The sequence below is a fragment of the Manis pentadactyla genome, chromosome 1 (assembly GCF_030020395.1).
Source record: "Manis pentadactyla isolate mManPen7 chromosome 1, mManPen7.hap1, whole genome shotgun sequence".
Lineage (NCBI taxonomy): Eukaryota > Metazoa > Chordata > Mammalia > Pholidota > Manidae > Manis > Manis pentadactyla.
In genome coordinates this window covers 134,821,251-134,839,552 of record NC_080019.1, presented here as the reverse complement: position 1 = coordinate 134,839,552, position 18,302 = coordinate 134,821,251, and the positions used below count along the sequence as shown (strand labels likewise).

General features: G+C 36.1%; 1 protein-coding gene across 1 annotated transcript; it reads right to left on the bottom strand.

Moving 5' to 3' along the window:
* Positions 1 to 16,277: 16,277 nt before the first annotated feature.
* Positions 16,278 to 17,175, bottom strand: LOC118910390 (transcription elongation factor A protein-like 8). The gene has a single exon (XM_036881483.2). The coding sequence runs from the start codon at positions 16,975 to 16,977 to the stop codon at positions 16,624 to 16,626; it is 354 nt and encodes a 117-aa protein (XP_036737378.2). The 5' UTR covers positions 16,978 to 17,175; the 3' UTR covers positions 16,278 to 16,623.
* Positions 17,176 to 18,302: the final 1,127 nt, after the last annotated feature.

Below are 18,302 nucleotides of genomic sequence, written 5' to 3'. Positions count from 1 at the left end.
GGCCAGCATTTGTCTTGAGGTATCTTTACCACTTGGAAGAATTATGATACTCAGTAAATTCGATATGAGGCACGAATTCTATTTAAGGGTTGTAATTAGGAAGGAAGAAGAAAAGCTATAGAAGTAGCAGGCGGAAGAAAACTTGGGAAGATTGATTATTTCTTTGACATATCTTCTTGTAGAGTAACATCAGCATGTATAGGTTTTAAACTACTAATTAAATTGCGCACACACATTAACATAAAAGGATTATAGTTACATAACTAAAGCAGACCTATAATTACCAGCCATCTCCAGTGAAACCAAGAAAACCAGTTAGGCACCTTAGGCATTTGTGAAAACTTATCTATGATATGGTGGATATTGTCCAACTGAACTGGAACAATCTGAGAGAAATCAGACAAATTAAAACAACCCATTCCTGGGGACTGTTCACATCCCATATGTACTTTTAACAGTAGATAGTCTGTAGTCGCAAGATTTTGGAGCGCTGCAACTTGCGCTTCTCCTAATTCTTGGTTGAGTTCCGGCAGTATAGATCCAGTCAAATTTGTTGTTTTACTGTATGCACAGGCCAGCTTAGATATCTCCTTCCTCATTCCCATGGCAAGTCCAGGAACTGGTGGGATGAGTGCATCTACAGCTGTAGCAGTGCGTGGATCTTTGTTGGGGTTTTTTGATGATCATCTTCTGGTATGAGTCTTCCAGAGAGTGCTGATGTTGGAAGTTCTTTTTCATATTGTATCTTAGTTCATTTTCGGGGTAGCCAAATTAGGCTATGATCCTCTGTATAAACACAAACAGACCCTTTGCCTACAATTTTATATGCCCTTTATACCATTGTGTACAACTCATTGGAGGTCACCACACAGGAACTGCTTCATTTATTTATTTATTTTTGTTATCATTAATCTACACTTACACGACGAATATTATGTTTACTATGCTCTCCCCTATACCAGGTTCCCCCTATATACTCCTTTACAGTCACTGTCCATCAGCATAGCAAAATGTTGTAGAATCACGACTTGTCTTCTCTGTGTTGTACAGCCCTCCCCTTTCTCCCACCCCCCCATGCATGCTAATCTTAATACCCCCCTACTTCTCCCCCCCTTATCCCTCCCTACCCACACATCCTCCCCAGTCCCTTTCCCTTTGGTACCTGTTAGTCCATTCTTGAGTTCTGTGATTCTGCTGCTGTTTTGTTCCCTCAGTTTTTCCTTTGTTCTTATATTCCACAGAGAAGTGAAATCATTTGGTATTTCTCTTTCTCCGCTTGGCTTGTTTCACTGAGCATAATACCCTCCAGCTCCATCCATGTTGCTGCAAATGGTTGGATTTGCCCTTTTCTTATGGCTGAGTAGTATTCCATTGTGTATATGTACCACCACTTCTTTATCCATTCATCTATCGATGGACATTTAGGTTGCTTCCAATTCTTGGCTATTGTAAATAGTGCTGTGATAAACATAGGGGTGCACTGATCTTTCTCATACTTGATTGCTGCATTCTTAGGGTAAATTCCTAGGAGTGCAATTCCTGGGTCAAATGGTAGGTCTGTTTTGAGCATTTTGATGAACCTCCACACTGCTTTCCACAATGGTTGAACTAACTTACATTCCCACCAGCAGTGTAGGAGGGTTCTCCTTTCTCCACAGCCTCACCAACATTTGTTATTCTCTGACTTTTGGATGGCAGCCATCCTTACTGGTGTGAGGTGATACCTCATTGTAGTTTTAATTTGCATTTCTCTGATAATTAGCGATGTGGAGCATCTTTTCATGTGTCTGTTGAACATCTGTATTTCTTTTTTGGAGAACTGTCTGTTCAGTTCCTCTGCCCATATTTTAGTTGGGTTATTTTTTTTGTTTGTTGAAGCGTGTGAGCTCTTTATATGTTCTGGACGTCAAGCCTTTATCGGATCTGTCATTTTCAAATATATTCTCCCATACTGTAGGATTCCTTTTTGTTCTATTGATGGTGTCTTTTGCTGTACAGAAGCGTTTCAGTTTAATATAGTCCCACTTGTTCATTTTTGCTGTTGTTTTCCTTGCCCGGGGAGATATGTTCAAGAAGAGGTCACTCATGTTTATGTCTAAGAGGTTTTTGCCTATGTTTTCTTCCAAGAGTTTAATGGTTTCGTGACTTACATTCAGGTCCTTGATCCATTTTGAGTTTACTTTTGTATTCGGGCATAGACAATGGTCCAGTTTCATTCTCCTACATGTAGCTGTCCAGTTTTGCCAGCACCATCTGTTGAAGAGACTGTCATTTCGCCATTGTATGTCCATGGCTCCTTTATCAAATATTAATTGACCATATATGTCTGGGTTAATGTGTGGATTCTCTAGTCTGTTCCATTGGTCTTTGGCTCTGTTCTTGTGCCAGTACCAAATTGTCTTGATTACTATGGCTTTATAGTAGAGCTTGAAGTTGGGGAGTGAGATCCCCCCTACTTTATTCTTCTTTCTCAGGATTGCTTTGGCTATTCGGGCTCTTTGGTGTTTCCATATGAATTTTTGAATTATTTGTTCCAGTTCATTGAAGAATGTTGCTGGTAGTTTCATAGGGATTGCATCAAATCTGTATATTGCTTTTTGCAGGATGGCCATTTTGACGGTATTAATTCTTCCTAGCCATGAGCATGGGATGAGTTTCCATCTGTTAATGTCCCCTTTAATTTCTCTTAAGAGTGACTTGTAGTTTTCAGAGTATAAGTCTTTCACTTCTTTGGTTAGGTGTATTCCTAGTTATATTATTTTTTTTGATGCAATTGTGAATGGAGTTGTTTTCCTGATTTCTCTTTCTGTTGGTTCATTGTTAGTGTATAGGAAAGCCATAGATTTCTGTGTGTTGATTTTGTATCCTGCAACTTTGCTGTATTCCGATATCAGTTCTAGTAGTTTTTGGTTGAGTCTTTAGGGTTTTTATGTACAGTATCATGTCATCTGCAAATAGTGACAGTTTAACTTCTTCTTTACCAATCTGGATTCATTGTATTTCTTTGTATTGTCAGATTGCCATGGTTAGGACATGCAGTACCATGTTAAATAACAGTAGGGAGAGTGGGCATCCCTGTCTAGTTTCCGATCTCACAGGAAAAGCTTTCAGCTTCTCGCTGTTCAGTATAATGTTGGCTGTGGGTTTATCATACATGGCCTTTATTATGTTGAGGTACTTGCCCTCTATACCCATTTTGCTGAGAGTTTTTATAATATATGGATGTTGAATTTTGTCAAATGCTTTTTCAGCATCTATGGAGATGATCATGTGGTTTTTGTCTTTCTTTTTGTTGTGTGGTGGATGATGTTAATGGACTTTCAAATGTTGTACCATCCTTGCATCCCTGGGATGAATCCCACTTGGTCATGGTGTACGATCCTTTTGATGTATTTTTGAATTCAGTTTGCTAATATTTTGTTGAGTATTTTTGCATCTACGTTCATCAGGGATATTGGTGTGTAGTTTTCTTTTTTGGCGGCGTCTTTGCCTGGTTTTGGTATTAGGTTGATGTTAGCTTCATAGAATGAGTTTGGGAGTATTCCCTCCTCTTCTATTTTTTGTAAAACTTTAAGGAGAATGGGTATTATGTCTTCCCTGTATGTCTGATAAAATTCCGAGGTGAATTCATCTGGCCCGTTGGTTTTGTTCTTTTGTAGTTTTTTGATTACCGCTTCAATTTCGTTGCTGGTAATTGGTTGTTTAGATTTTCTGTTTCTTTCTCGGTCAGTCTTGGAAGGTTGTATTTTTCTAGGAAGTTGTTCATTTCTCCTAGGTTTCCCAGCTTGTTAGCATATAGGTTTTCATAGTAGTCTCTAATAATTCTTTGTATTTCTGTGGGGTCCGTCGTGATTTTTCCTTTCTCATTTCTGATACTGTTGATTTGTGTTGACTCTCTTTTCCTCTTAATAAGTCTGGCTAGAGTCTAATCTATTTTGCTTATTTTCTCGAAGAACCAGCTCTTGGTTTCATTGATTTTTGCTATTGTTTTATTCTTCTCAATTTTATTTATTTCTTCTCTGATCTTTATTATTTTCCTCCTTCTGCTGACCTTAGGCCTCATTTGTTCTTCTATTTCCAATTTCGATAATTGTGACATTAGACCGTTCATTTGGGATTTTTCTTCCTTTTTTAAATATGCCTGGATTGCTATATACTTTCCTCTTAAGACTGCTTTTGCTGTATCCCACAGTAGTTGGGGCTTTGTGTTCTTCTTGTCATTTGTTTCCATATATTGCTGGGTCTCCATTTTGATTTGGTCATTGATCCATTGATTATTTAGGAGCGTGTTGTTATGCCTCCATGTGTTTGTGAGCCTTTTTGCTTTCTTTGTACAGTTTATTTCTAGTTTTATGCCTTTGTGGTCTGAAAAGTTGGTTGGTAGGATTTCAATCTTTTGCTATTTACTGAGGCTCCTTTTGTGGCCTAGTACGTGGTCTATTCTGGAGAATGTTCCATGTGCACTTGAGAAGAATGTGTATCCTGTTGCTTTTGGATGTAGAGTTCTGTAGATGTCTATTAGGTCCATCTGTTCTAGTGTGTTGTTCAGTGCCTCTGTGTCCTTACTTATTTTCTGTCTGGTAGATCTGTCCTTTGGAGTGAGTGGTGTGTTGAAGTCTCCAAGAATGAACGCATTGCATTCCATTACCTCCTTTAGTTCTGTTAGTATTTGTTTCAGGTATGTTGGTGCTCCTGTATTGGGTGCACATATGTTTATAATGGTTATATCCTCTTGTTGGACTGAGCCCTTTATCATTATGTAATGTCCTTCTTTGTCTTTTGTTACTTTCCTTATTTTGAAGTCTGTTTTGTCTGATAACAGAATTGCAACACCTGCTTTCTTCTCTCTGTTGTTTGCATGAAATATCTTTTTCCATCCCTTGACTTTAAGTCTGTGCATGTCTTTGGGTTTGAAGTGAGTTTCCTGTAAGCAGCATATGGATGGATCTTGCTTTTTAATCCATTCTATTACTCTGTGTCCTTTGATTGGTGCATTTAGTCCATTTACATTTAGGGTGATTATAGAAAGGTATGAATTTATTGCCATTGCAGGCTTTAAGTTTGTGGTTACCAAATGTTCAGGGTTAGCTTCTTTAGTATCTTACTGTCTAACTTAACTCACTTGTCGAGCTATTATAAACGTGGTCTGATGATTCTTTTTCTCTCCCTTCTTATTCCTCCTCCTCCCTTCTTCATATGTTGGGTGTTTTGTTCTGTGCTCTTTTTAGGAGTGCTCCCATCTAGAGCAGTCCCTGTAGGATGCCCTCTAGAGGTGGTTTGTGGGAGGCAAATTCCCTCAACTTTTGCTTGTCTTGGGATTGTTTAATCCGTCCTTCATATTTAAATGATATTCGTGCTGGATACAGTAGTCTTGGTTCAAGGCCCTTCTGTTTCATTGCATTAAGTATATCATGCCATTCTCTTCTGGCCTGTAGGGTTTCTTTTGAGAAGTCTGATGATAGCCTGATGGGTTTTCCTTTGTAGGTAACCTTTTTTTACTCTCTGGCTGCCTTTAATACTTTGTCCTTGTCTTTGATCTTTGCCATTTTAATTATTATGTGTCTTGGTTTTGCCCTCCTTGGATCCCTTGTCATGGGAGTTCTATGTACCTCTGTGGTCTGAGAGGCCATTTCTTCCCCTAGTTTGGGGAAGTTTTTGGCAATTATTTCTTCAAATACTCTTTCTATCACTTTTTCTCTCTCTTCTTCTGCTGGTTCCCCTATAATGTGGATATTGTTCCGTTTTGATTGGTCACTAAACTCTCTTAGAATTCTTTCATTCCTGGAGATTCTTTTATCTCTCTCTGCATCAGCTTCTCTGCATTCCTGTTCTCTGTTTTCTAGTCCATTAATGGTCTCTTGCATCTCGTCCATTCTGTTTTGAAGTCCTTCCAGAGCTTGTTTTATTTCTGTATTCTCCTTCCTTAGTTCTTGCATATTTCTCTGCAAGTCCATCAGCATGGTTATGACTTTTGTTTTAAATTCTTTTTCAGGAAGTCTGGTTAAATCTATCTCCCCAGGTTACTTCTCAGGGAAAGATGTAGCACATGCCAAAGCTGTCTGGGTTAGTCTTGTCTGGATCATATTTTTTGCCTTTTCATGTTGACAAGTGCTATTGACTATCAGCTGGGTGGGCCAAACTTTTCACTTGCTAGTGGCCTTTCTTTACTGGGACTACTGCGATCCCTAATGGCTTGTTTTGGGTAATTGCCTGTAGACTGGGTCTTTCTGTCTTGCCCGGCCGGAATGGAGGAATTTCCCTTTCTGTGGGTGTGGTCTGCCTTAGGCTGCTTCTCTGCTTTCGCAGTGCCTGAAGGGGTAATGGATGGGGGGGCTGTTTAGCTGTTTACCTCCATGAGGGGTCTCAGAGCTGTTGCCCAGGGGGTTAGTGCACCTGGTTTTCCCTGTAATTTCCAGCCACTGGGCTGTGACCTGTGTTATTTCCATCCAGCTGTTATGCCCTGTCCCTTTAAGACTTTCAAAAAGCACTCGCTTTTCTTTGTCACAGGTGCATCAGCTTTGGAATCTGCTCAGAGGTCTTGCTGCCCTGTTTCCCTAGTTTCCAGCCCTCCACGCATGCACTGTGTCTGTGCTGTGGTGCGGGTGCCTGGGGCTGGGTGTTCAGCAGTCCTGGGCTTCCTCTCCCTCCCGCCGGGAGCTGGGGGCAGGGGTGCTCGGGTCCCGCGTGGCCGGGGGTTGTATCTTACCCCTTTCACCAGGTGCTGGCTCTCGCCTGTGTGGATGTAGTCTGGCTGTTGTCCTGTGTCTTCTGGTCTCTCTTTTAGGATTAGTTGTATTTGTTGTATTTTCAAAAATATATGTTTTTGGGAGGAGATTCCCACTGTCCTACTCACGCCGCCATGTTGGCTCTGCCTCTAATGTGATACTTTTGTTCCATGATTTGATCTTTCCTTCTATCAGAATTCCAAGTAATTAAATTCTTAGATTAGGATAAGAATTTTATTTTGCCTCAAAGCCATTTTAATATGAAAATACATAGATCTTCTTAGGGACATATGATATTAATTTTAGTGTTTTGATAAAGCTCCTTTTTTGTCAGTGGGATCACATAATTATAGTCCTTCATAGAAAGCTATTAGATGGGTTCTAGATATTTCTTCATCAATATTTGAAGTACATGAAAAATATATTTGCAGTCAGGAAATATCTGGACCGATAAAGTCACTATTGCTTGCTAGAAATAGCAGAACTTCAGTTTCTAAATCCCTATTAAACTCTCCAGACCTTGGAATTATTCATTTACCAAAATCTACTTTTGAACATTTGCTCTTTACAAGGCAAATGTCTACTGACCCTTTAGTTCTGTACTCGAAAGAGAAGACATCCTTAAAGTCCTGAGCAAAAGGCTCTAGCTTTATGTTAGATATCAACAGTGAAAATCAGCAAGTTTGGAGGAAAGAGTATAGTTATTTAACTATAAAATATGTTAAAGAGAAGGGATAACAAGTTGTTACTAATTTTAACCAATGAGTGTATGAAATTAAGTCTAGAAGGAAATATGAGTAAAATATCTCTCCTTGTATAGTATTTATCAATAATCCAGGTTAAATTTTATTTGATTTCCTCAGAAATATTAAGTTCTGGCTGCTTGTAGATTACTAAAATGAATAAACCAATCCTTTTGCAAATTATCTGAGGTATAATGAATTCCTTGAGTAAAATGAATGAATATAATTAACATGGGAAGTAAATCCTTTAATTAGAAAGTCAAATAGTTATTTTTCTTCAAAGAAATGAAATTACTACAATTACTTTTTGAACAGATAATACAAAATTATTTAATAGATAATTTTAATGAGTACACAGGAGGGAATTTAGTCAACAAAATATTACAGGGTATTCAAGGATTAACTTTCTCTTTAGGAGATTCCTTAGAACTTCAGCATTCATTTCCAAATCCTAAAATAGAATGATTGTCTAACAGCACAGTTTCATTGAACAACTACTTAGGCAAATTTATTTTTATCTTAGAAATTACTACCCAAGCAGGTTCTTAAATTAACAATTACAATGATATTATTTAGAATTCACTTTAATTAAACATATGCATACATAAAGTCCACTTATTTTGCCAGTCACTTTCTTGATGTTTAAGACCTTTAAACTGAACTACTTCAAGTTTTATGGGGAATTAAGTAATGTAGTTAGGGAGAGCTGTCTAGTTTCCTAAATTCCAATATGATACCCAAACAACTAGCTTAAGATAATATTTTAAAAAATAGCATGGGGAAACAGTACAAATATTTATCAAGATTTTTACTACCAGTGCTGATTAGAATTGTTAATTAGAGATGGATATTGTTCATTGATTCAAATCATAAATGCACAATTGAATACATAATACTACTGCTGCTCATAAAAGTAATCAAAGTTTATACTTGAAATACATGTATCATCCTGACACATACACTTCAATTAACATTTATATTTTTTTCTTCAAAAAGATTCAATGATCTCACAATATAGGTAACACTCATTAATGTAAGATACACTGTTCCACACAGTAATGATGCTGGGGTTCTTGTTTGCAGAGTCAAAGAACGAACTTAACAAACATCCAAGGTAGGAGAGACAGGGAGAAGCTTTTATTCAGAAATAAAGTGAGAGGAGAGAGCTCCTGGCTCACACCAGGAGGGTACAAGAGAGCCCGGGGTGATGCATTGTCTGGGGAATTTATAGGTAATTGAGGATTTTGGGGAACATGAAAAAAAGGCTTAGGGGTGTGGACTTGTAACACCTTTCCTACCGTCAAGGTGGGCTGAGTTGTTGTCTGTCTACTAGGGCTGTTTATAGTGAAGTTGTGGGTTATATTGAGATACCCTTGTGGAACACTCAAACATTCCCGGCCAAATTGCTCCTGGCTTTTTGACCTTTAACTGATCTCACTGAAGATATCTATTTTCCTAGTATGGTGTCTTTACCCTAGAGAATTAGTGTGACCTTGACTTTGCATAATGCTGAACACAGACTTTCAATAGGGACTTCTTTACATTGTTACATTGCTTTGACTGTAAATATCCTGCCTTGCTTTTTCCAGAGGCCCTCACCCTACTCTGTCTAAGCCCATGATCCCTGACTCAATAAGATGTACATGTAGTCTGAATTAGTGAGTCAATATCCAGATTTAAATTTTCAATGTTTTAGCCCATCACATTTAAGCTATAGTATTACAGTCTGGAAAACAAGTTCTGGAATCAGACAGACTTTTACTTGAATTTGTTCTGTTGTCCCTTACTGTGTGATCTTTGGTAAAACACTTGACCTACCTAAGCCTGTTTCCTCACAGTGAAATAGAGAGAGTAATTGTAACTACATCAGAGGATTGTTGAAAAAACCAGAAAGTTACATGTAACTTGCTGAGCACAGTGTTTATACCAAGTGCCTTAATCTGCGTGGTCTATTATTATGATAATTTTCCATACAGGGTTACACATGAAAAAGAGGAATGGGAGTATGTGGATGGTGTCAGTCTTAGAATATTTGAGTATTTTCTGTTTAATTAGGCCAGAAAGAATAGTTTTACGCATGATTCTTTCTTACCCCAACTTGGAAGAAATAAAGTTCTGCCCATGAGCATACAAATGTAAGTAGCTTCTTATGTCTCCACTTAGTTTGGAATGGGTGCTGTTATGAGGTCGTCATTAAGAACCCTAGGTGGTATAACCATGCACAGGGGATTGCTTAACTCCCTGCATGTGATTGTCTTGCCCTGGAGATGTAGCAAAACAAAGCAATGTTAAACATAGTTCTGTTTGTGAAAGGAACAATCTTATAATAGTCAGTAATAATGCAAGTGAGTTTAAAATCCTTTCATCAAGGAAGATGAAACAGTTGGGTTAATAAGAAAAGGCTTACTTCTAATGAGGTGTTGATTGTAAAAAGGCAACACAATTAAACCTTCTACTTCTGAGGAGTAGATCATTAAAGAGTAGGTAAATTGCTAATGTTTGTGTGTTAAAACCACTAGAAGATGACTGAATCCTTATCAATGGATGGGCCATAATTGATAAAATTTTTCTTTTGTTTAACTCTTCGTGGCCTGGAAAACTTGGAAAAACTTAGAACAACCAGCTTAGTTTTGGGACCCAGAAATTATTAAGCTTGATTCTAGAGAAGTGTCCTTACATCATTAGTAATACTCTCCTTACATTGTTAGAAATATCCTTTATTGAGAGGAATTTTATCCACACTGGGGAAGGATCCTAGATTGCAAATGAGGTCAGGAGTGTAATGGAAATATAGTTAGTTCGGTTACCTTCTTCTCTGTCCATTAATCAGAAACAAATAAGCTTATTAAAAAAATAACTTTGTATTAAGGTGGTTCAGTTAGAATAACAGAATCAGGAAGACTAAGATTGAGATGTTCCCCATTCTTATCTAGCCTTATCCTGTCTTTAGCTAACTCAGACACTATCTGGAAATGGCTATGGACATCTTATTCATGAGAAAAAAGACTTGGGGAGTGGAATGCTTGGGCATTGTCTGACAGAACATAGAGTTGTACTTCTGGGAAGGAAGGGCAAAATCTAGTTCCTGCATCCATGTTCAGGGTAGGAGGTGTTAGTCATTAGTCAGCTGAATGCACACTGTGCCAGAACTCTGTTAGAATTTTGAGATTTTAAGATGAAAATCTCAGGTGGTTTTTAAATAGATTAAGTTGAGTAATGGTGTTGGATATTTTTTAACAAAAAAGTAGAGCTCAGAGGAGTTATGGCTCCTTTTACCCAAGTGATTGGACAAAATACCTCCATTCAAGAAATTTTGATATGTGGCAGCAGCTAAACTAGTGAGAAATGAACTTTCCTCTAAAAATAAGAAACCTCAGAATTAACATTTTACTGCAAAAACTATGTATTTTGTAGACAAAGGGATTAAGAGTGAGCTCTGAGTGTCTGTAACATATAGCAAGTGTCTGAGTCTTTATAATTCCACACAAGAAACTCAATCTTACCAGACCCTTGGCTTTTTTCCAAAATAAAACTCATCTTTGAGGAACAAATACAGACTGATACAGGTACCAAAGATACCATGAGCAGTATTTTTCTTGGTCATGTGAGCTTCTAAAGTGGAAAACATGTCTTAAACACCATTTAAAATTTAATGAAATCAAATTCATAAATTTTTCCTTTGATGTTGCTAAATCTGTCTTTGTCTAATGCAGATAGTGAGGATGTTTTCCTTTGCTTTTTTCTAGTAACTTTATAACTTACTATTTGTGCTTGGTCAATGATATATTTTTGATTGTTTTCTTTTTTATGTTTGTATGGTGAGAGGTATATAGTGAGTGTGAGGTCAGGTTCACTTTTTTCTATATAGATATACTTATTCTAATGTGATTGGTTGAAATGAATTTTTCCCTAATCAATTTGGTAACTTTAAAAAGAATCAATTGATCTTATAATATGATCTATTTCTTGACTCTCCAATCTGTTTCAGATATCTATATGTCCATCTATCAGCTAGCATCTCATCTCTTGACTACTACAGATTTAAAGTAAATACATATGTTAAACAGCATAAATCCTGCAAATATGTCATCCGTTTTCAATATTTTGGTCCTTTAAATTTCCATGTACATTTTACAGTCTGCTTGACAATTTCTATTTTAAAAAATGCTGGAATTTTGATGGCACTGTTTAAAACATAACAGTAAATCAGGGGAGAATTAACATTTAAAAATAGTGATTCATCTAATCTATGAACATGGTACATCTCTCTATTTATTTAGGTTGTCATAATTACCTTAGAGATTTTTTTGTAATTTTCCTTATAGAGGTCTAACACATATTTAGTTAAACTGATTGCTAAGAATTTTGTTTGATGCTATTTATGTTTTATTAAAAAATCCATAATTTATTAATAGCATATAGAATGTAATTGATTTATATATTTTGACATTTTATTCTGTGACTCTTAGAAAATGCCCTTATTATGACAGTAGTTTCTTGATAGATTCCTTTTTTTAAAATGTAGATGATCACATTTTCTCAGAAGTAATTTTGCTACTTTATGATATTTATGCCTTGTATTTCTTTTTCTTGCCACATTTCATGGGACTGGATCTCCAATAAAATGTTGAAAGGGAGTTGTCAGAGAAGATATCCTGGCTTTGTTCTCAATAATGAGAATTAGTTCAATACTTGAAAACCATCAAATATGGTATTAACAGTTGTTTTTCAGAGATACCATTTTACAAATTGAGTTAGCTAAGAATTTTTATCAGAAATTGTTGAATTTTGTTATTTTTTCCACCTGATCTATTGAGAGGAACATATGACTTTTTAATTTTGTTCAGATGATGAATTTGATAGTTCCTTGACTAAGCCTCTGTAATAGCATTTACAATGTTTTACTTAAATTATTCCACTGTTTATTTACACTGTGTATTAATCAGAGTTCTCCAGAAAAATAGAACTGGTAGGATGTGTGTGTAGAGATATATGTATTTTAAGGAAGTTGCTCATACAATTATGGAGGCTCATGAATCCAAAACCTCCAGGGTGGCCTACCATGGTGGAAAACCAAGATAGAGTTGATGTTGCAGTTGAAGTCTGAAAGCCATTTACTTCAGAATTCCCTCCTGCTTGAGAGAGGTCAGTTTTTTGTTCAATTCAGGCCTCCAACTCATTGAATGAGGCCCACCCACATTATGGAGGACAATCTGCTTTATTCAAAGTTTAAATGTTAATCTCATCCCAAAATACCCTCACTGAAACATCCAAAAAAATGTTTGACCACATGCACCATGGCCCAGTCAAACTGACCACATAATTAACCATCATACACTGCTATTGCTATTTTCTTCAGTAGATTATGTGCTCATCAATATTATTAATATGACTATACATCTTATATTATTAATAATAGCTAGAAATTAGTAAAAACCAAATCTCTACTTATTCTCTTTTCTCAAGAAGGAAAAAAAATCAACATTTCATTAAATGTAATTTCCATTCTCAGAATTAACATATATTTTCTGTTTTAAGCAAATTTTTTATGAAATAGGTATGAAACAAAATTTGTATAATAAATTTAGTTTCTTTTTTCATAATAATGTTTCATTCAGAAATCCCTTCCCTCCTATTATCTATTGTACTTTTGCTTATAACTTAAAGTGGACTTATTTTCTGTGCCCTTTTGATTCCCAAATATCTTTGGATACTGGAGTACCTGAAATTCACTTCCATAGATTATAAATGAGCATAGCTTACCTTTCTGGGGTGAGGAGCTTCTTTTTATGTCTTTGTTTATTAAAATTACTTTCAAAGATTTTATAAATTTCCTATGCAAAACTTTCTTGATCAGCATATATTAAATTAAAAAAAATATTTTTCAACTAATATGAGAGTCATTGTATCTTATTTGCTTTTCTTGTTGATTATTCTGCTACAACTTTACTTTGTTCTTCTTATTGCAATTGTAAATATTTAAGTGATGGAGAAAGTTACACCTAAGATCATTGTACAAAATTTATAAAACAAAGAAAATACATTTCTATCCTGAAAGGAGACAAAATTGTTAGCACTCAAGATCACAGAACATTATAATGGATTGGGTTTTTGAGAAATGAAATCTTGAAACAAGATTAAAAATTGCATTAAAATATTATGATTATGTACAATAACAGTACAAAACACAATGTGGTAAATTATAATAAACTACAATTGGTTTCTACAAACCTTTGCTATATGCAAGAGAATGTGATATAATCTCATAATTATTGCTGGGAATTGCTGTTTCTTCTATGACATTTCTAGTGCAGGTCTCTCACCAGGAGGGGCTATACTACACTCAGAAGAGAATCCATTTAGTGAAAAAAATCACTATTATACATAAGCAAGTAACTATTGTGTTTGTAAGGGTTATATATGAGGAAAGAACCCCATAGTTTTGCATATTGTTTACACATTATTAAAATAAAATTTTGGAACATTTAGGCAGAATCTATAAAAAAATTCTTTTAAGATATTGAGAATGTGAACTTGGTTCAAGGAAAATAAAATTGGGGAGTGGAATTAAGAAAAAGTTGATGTGTAGAAATGGCTTTCAATTAAAAAAAAAAAGCTTCCCTAAATATCATGCTTTGTAGGGCACTGAGAAAATCTCAGATTAAAGAAAAACAATACCTTACTTACCTATTATGGGACTACAATGGGAGGACAAAAATGAATCTGTTGAGTAATAAACCTTGATGAATCCAACACTGAGATGCAAATGTAGTTCACCTTGAATTATTTTAATACAAAATAATTAATATATCAAGGTGTTTAAAAAGTCTAACAACTTTTAGAAGAGAGTTGAAAAGAGGAAAAACATAGTAGTGTTCTTGGACCTGAGAAATACAGGTTTAATCTAAGGAGAAGTCTTGTGTGTCTGTATGAAGATGAAGGTGGTGGTCAATCAAGGGCAGGAGCCAGAGACTTAAGATTTATGTTGCCAGGATGAAAATATAATGGAAGATGTTATTTCACAATATTGCCCTGTGGATGCTACCAATAAACAAAGCTGAGAAGATAATGGAGTGAAAGAAAAGGAAGACAATGGTTGGATAATCCAAGAAAAACTGAAAGTATTTCAGAATTCAGAATTTCTGAAGTTTTAATTTTTTAAGATGAAATGGAGAGAGAGACAAAGGAGAGCAAGAGAGAAAAAACACATGATGGGAAAGAAGAAAAAAAAGAACTTGACAGTTCCATAAGAAAGTTCAAGAAAATAATGTAAATTATAATGATACCATATTTACACAAAAATAAGAAAATTATAGAATATACACTTGAGACAAAATTATTTCAAACAAATGCTACAAATTTCTGTTTTCAGAGTGAAAGCGCAATGAAAACTTTGAGATCTTGTTTTCATTTTTAGCTCTTCAGAGATTTAGGAAGTTTAGTTGGACAACTGACATTCTCTATTCTTATTTATTCACTTGTAGAAAAGGAACAAAGGCTCCCTTCAGTGAGTGATTTAACCTCAGTGCTATAGCTTTTTCCTCTGTCCTCTTATCAGGGCATCATACTTGCAAAACAATTGCATTATCCGTTCATTTGTCAATGGCACTTGATTGCTTCTCTATCTTGACTATTGTGAATAATGCTACAGTGACTATGGTTGTACAGGTATCTCTTCATGACACTGATTTGATTTCCTCTGGATATACACACAGAGGTGGAATTGCAGGATCATACAGTAGTTCTATTTTTAACTGTTTAAGGAGCCTCCATACTGTTTTTTGTAATAGCTCTATCACTTACATTCCCAGCAACATTGTGTAAAGATTCTCTTTCTCCACACCCTTGCCAACACTTGTTACTTTTTGTCTTCTTGTTACTAGCCATCTTAACTGGTATAGGGCGATAACTCACTGTGGTTTGATTTGCATTTCTATGATAATTAATGACATTGAGCAACTTTTCATAAACTTATTGGCATTTTGTGATACACACATGCATATATTTTATATATAAATACATATAACATATGTATGTGTGTGCATATATATATATAAAATGGAATATTATTTAACCATAAAGAAGAAGGAAATCCTGCCACTTGTGACAACATAGATGAACCTAGAGGACATTATTTCATTAACTGCAGATTTCACTTACATATAGAATTTAAAAGAGTTGAACTTCTAGAACCAGAGAATAGAATGGTGGTTGTCTTGCCAGGGGCTAGGGTGTGGACATGAGGAGATGCTGGTCAAAGGGTGAAAACTTTCAATTGTAAGCTGAATAAGTCCTGGAGAATCTAATGTACAGCCAAGTGAGTTAATAATACTGCATTCTTTAATTCACTAAGAGAGTAGATCTTATGAGTTCTCACTACAAGAAAGTTAACTTGGTGACGTAATGAATGTGTTAACTCAATTGTGGTAATCATTTCATAACATACATGTATACTAAGTTACCATATTATATACACTTCTAAAAAAACAAAACCATCATGGTGTGCAGCCTAAATATATATCATTTTTATTTGTCAGTCATACTTAAATAAAACTGGAAAAATAAACAATTACTTTATTTTCATTACGGGAACATAACAGCCAATTCAGACTGATACATAACTGGTATGCAATTGCTGGTTGATGGAGATATTTTCTTGTTCATTCATTGACTATAATGTCTCTTACTGGCTTAACTTTCCCAAACTTCTCTGGAACCTTTTTTTTTTTTTTCTTATAAAAAAAAAACTTTAATTCTTTTGTGTGACATGTGTTCATTAAAAAACACTTAAGCAAAAAGAAGAAAACACCACCACACAAAGCAGTTTCTGGTACATGTATGTATACATATGTATACACAGTTTGGGATTTTATCCTACATATGTGAGCTGATACTAAATACGCTGCTTTGTAACCTGTTATATTTTATTTTACAATACGAAATGAACGTATTTTCATGCAAATGTGAAACTTCCTAACTGAAAAATAGACCTAGAGAATGGGTCAAAGTACAAAATCCAGTGAGATACTCATAACAAGTAAATTACCTAAAACAAAATTCATTCAGATTAAGAGTAAAATGAAGGTCAAAGATACATCATAAAATGCTAATAAAGAAAGCAGGGGCCAGATTTTACCATCAGACAAAAACAGAATTCAAGGCCTAAAGCACACAGGATAAGGACGGCTGCGTGAATGTCTTTGCTTCCAATGCATCATCACAAACTTGTTTCTTACCCTTCTTTTCTCTTCCCTAAGCCTTTCCAACTCATCTACTCCTCTTATCATTTCTTCAGGGTCCAAATGCCTAACAGGAATGTCCTCCTTAAATCTCTGGCCCGGTTGAGTCAGCCCTCCTCTAAGGTTTCCCTCTGCTTCCTGGCTTACACCTTCTTCGGAAGGTTGAGCATCTCCTCCTGCCTCCTGTGGTACATCTTCCAGAGGGCGCTCTTCCTCGGCCTTTGGCATGTTCTGTGGTTTTCCTTCATTTTCTTCACAAGGCTTTTGCATGTTGACGGTTTTTCTATTATTTCCTTTTTTAATAAATTAACCCTGCAGGGATCCAGGGGGTTTTCCTCCCTCTTCCCTCACTCGATTTGTGCCGCACCCGTTAGACCAAGAGTCCTGAAAGGATCTGGAGCACTTTCCTCCTACCACATCTATAGGAAGCTGCTACAGGGAAACAGGCCTTGGACTATAAGGACTTCTGCACACATCGACTCCATTTGGTGTGAGGCTTATTAGCAGGTGGAATTTTCATTAATTCATGGCACTCTTGAAGTATTCTGGTATCATTCACTTTGTTATTTCCATAACCCATAATCCACTGGTGCTTGGAAATGTCTTGTTGCTGGAAATGGCAATCTGGCCAGAGGAGCCCGCTGGAGAGTCAGGGGAAGGAGGCAGCAAAGGGTCTCTGTTCTAGGATTGTCACAGTAGTGATGTCAAAATGAAGCCAAAGAATGAACTTCGCAAACATTCAAGGTAGGAGAGCATGGCAGAGGCTTTTACTTAGAAAGCAAGCAAGAGGACAGAGCTCCTGGCTCGGGCCAGGAGGGGACAAGAGAGCCCTCTGGAACCTTTTTTTGTACATATACAGAACAAGTCAGGAAAACAGCTAGTTCTCTTAACAAAAAGGTAATCCATGAGAGTTTCATCTATTTTTTAATCTGCTTAATCAATTCTCTCAAATAACTTTTTCATTATATATGTTTGTAAGTCTTGTATTTGACTACAAATTGAGAAATGAGGCAAAGCTTGAAAAATATAAGAACTGCTTCAAAAGAGGTAATTGTTTCCTTTCCCCACACTCAATGCTTCATTTTATTTCATTTAACAATGAGTAACTGTACTTCATATGTGCACTTGGACCCTACCTTTTAATTACCCTCTATGAGACCTCCAGATGTACCCTGTTAGGTTTCAATAAATGTGTTCTGGTAATAACTTTCAGCTTGGAAAAGCAAAACAAAATATGGAGTATTTAGGCATGGTCTTAAATTACGTCACCTCTGAATGAAAGAGAAATCATTCTGTTGCTAATAAAATGTGCATGTATATAAAGTAGAAAATCACATGCTTTAACATAAATGCCAAAGGGAAAAGCAATTGCAGCTGGCTGCTGAAGGCCTTGGCTCTTGTGCCCACCTGGCTGATGAACACAGCCCTCACGACAGCTGCATTTCCAGCAGTTTCCCCTCATTTTCTGACTACAGTTTGAAGACCAGAGGACATAGATGATCACAGACTTTCTTTGGATGTAAATGAATGTTTGTGATAAAAGGAGGAGGTCACTTCCTTCTGAAGTGTTTGAATGCCAAAATTTAGCCTTTAGA

Coding starts and splice junctions, on each gene's coding strand:
- LOC118910390 (XM_036881483.2), bottom strand. CDS start 16,977: ATGCAAAAGCCTTGTGAAGAAAATGAAGGAAAACCACAGAACATGCCA.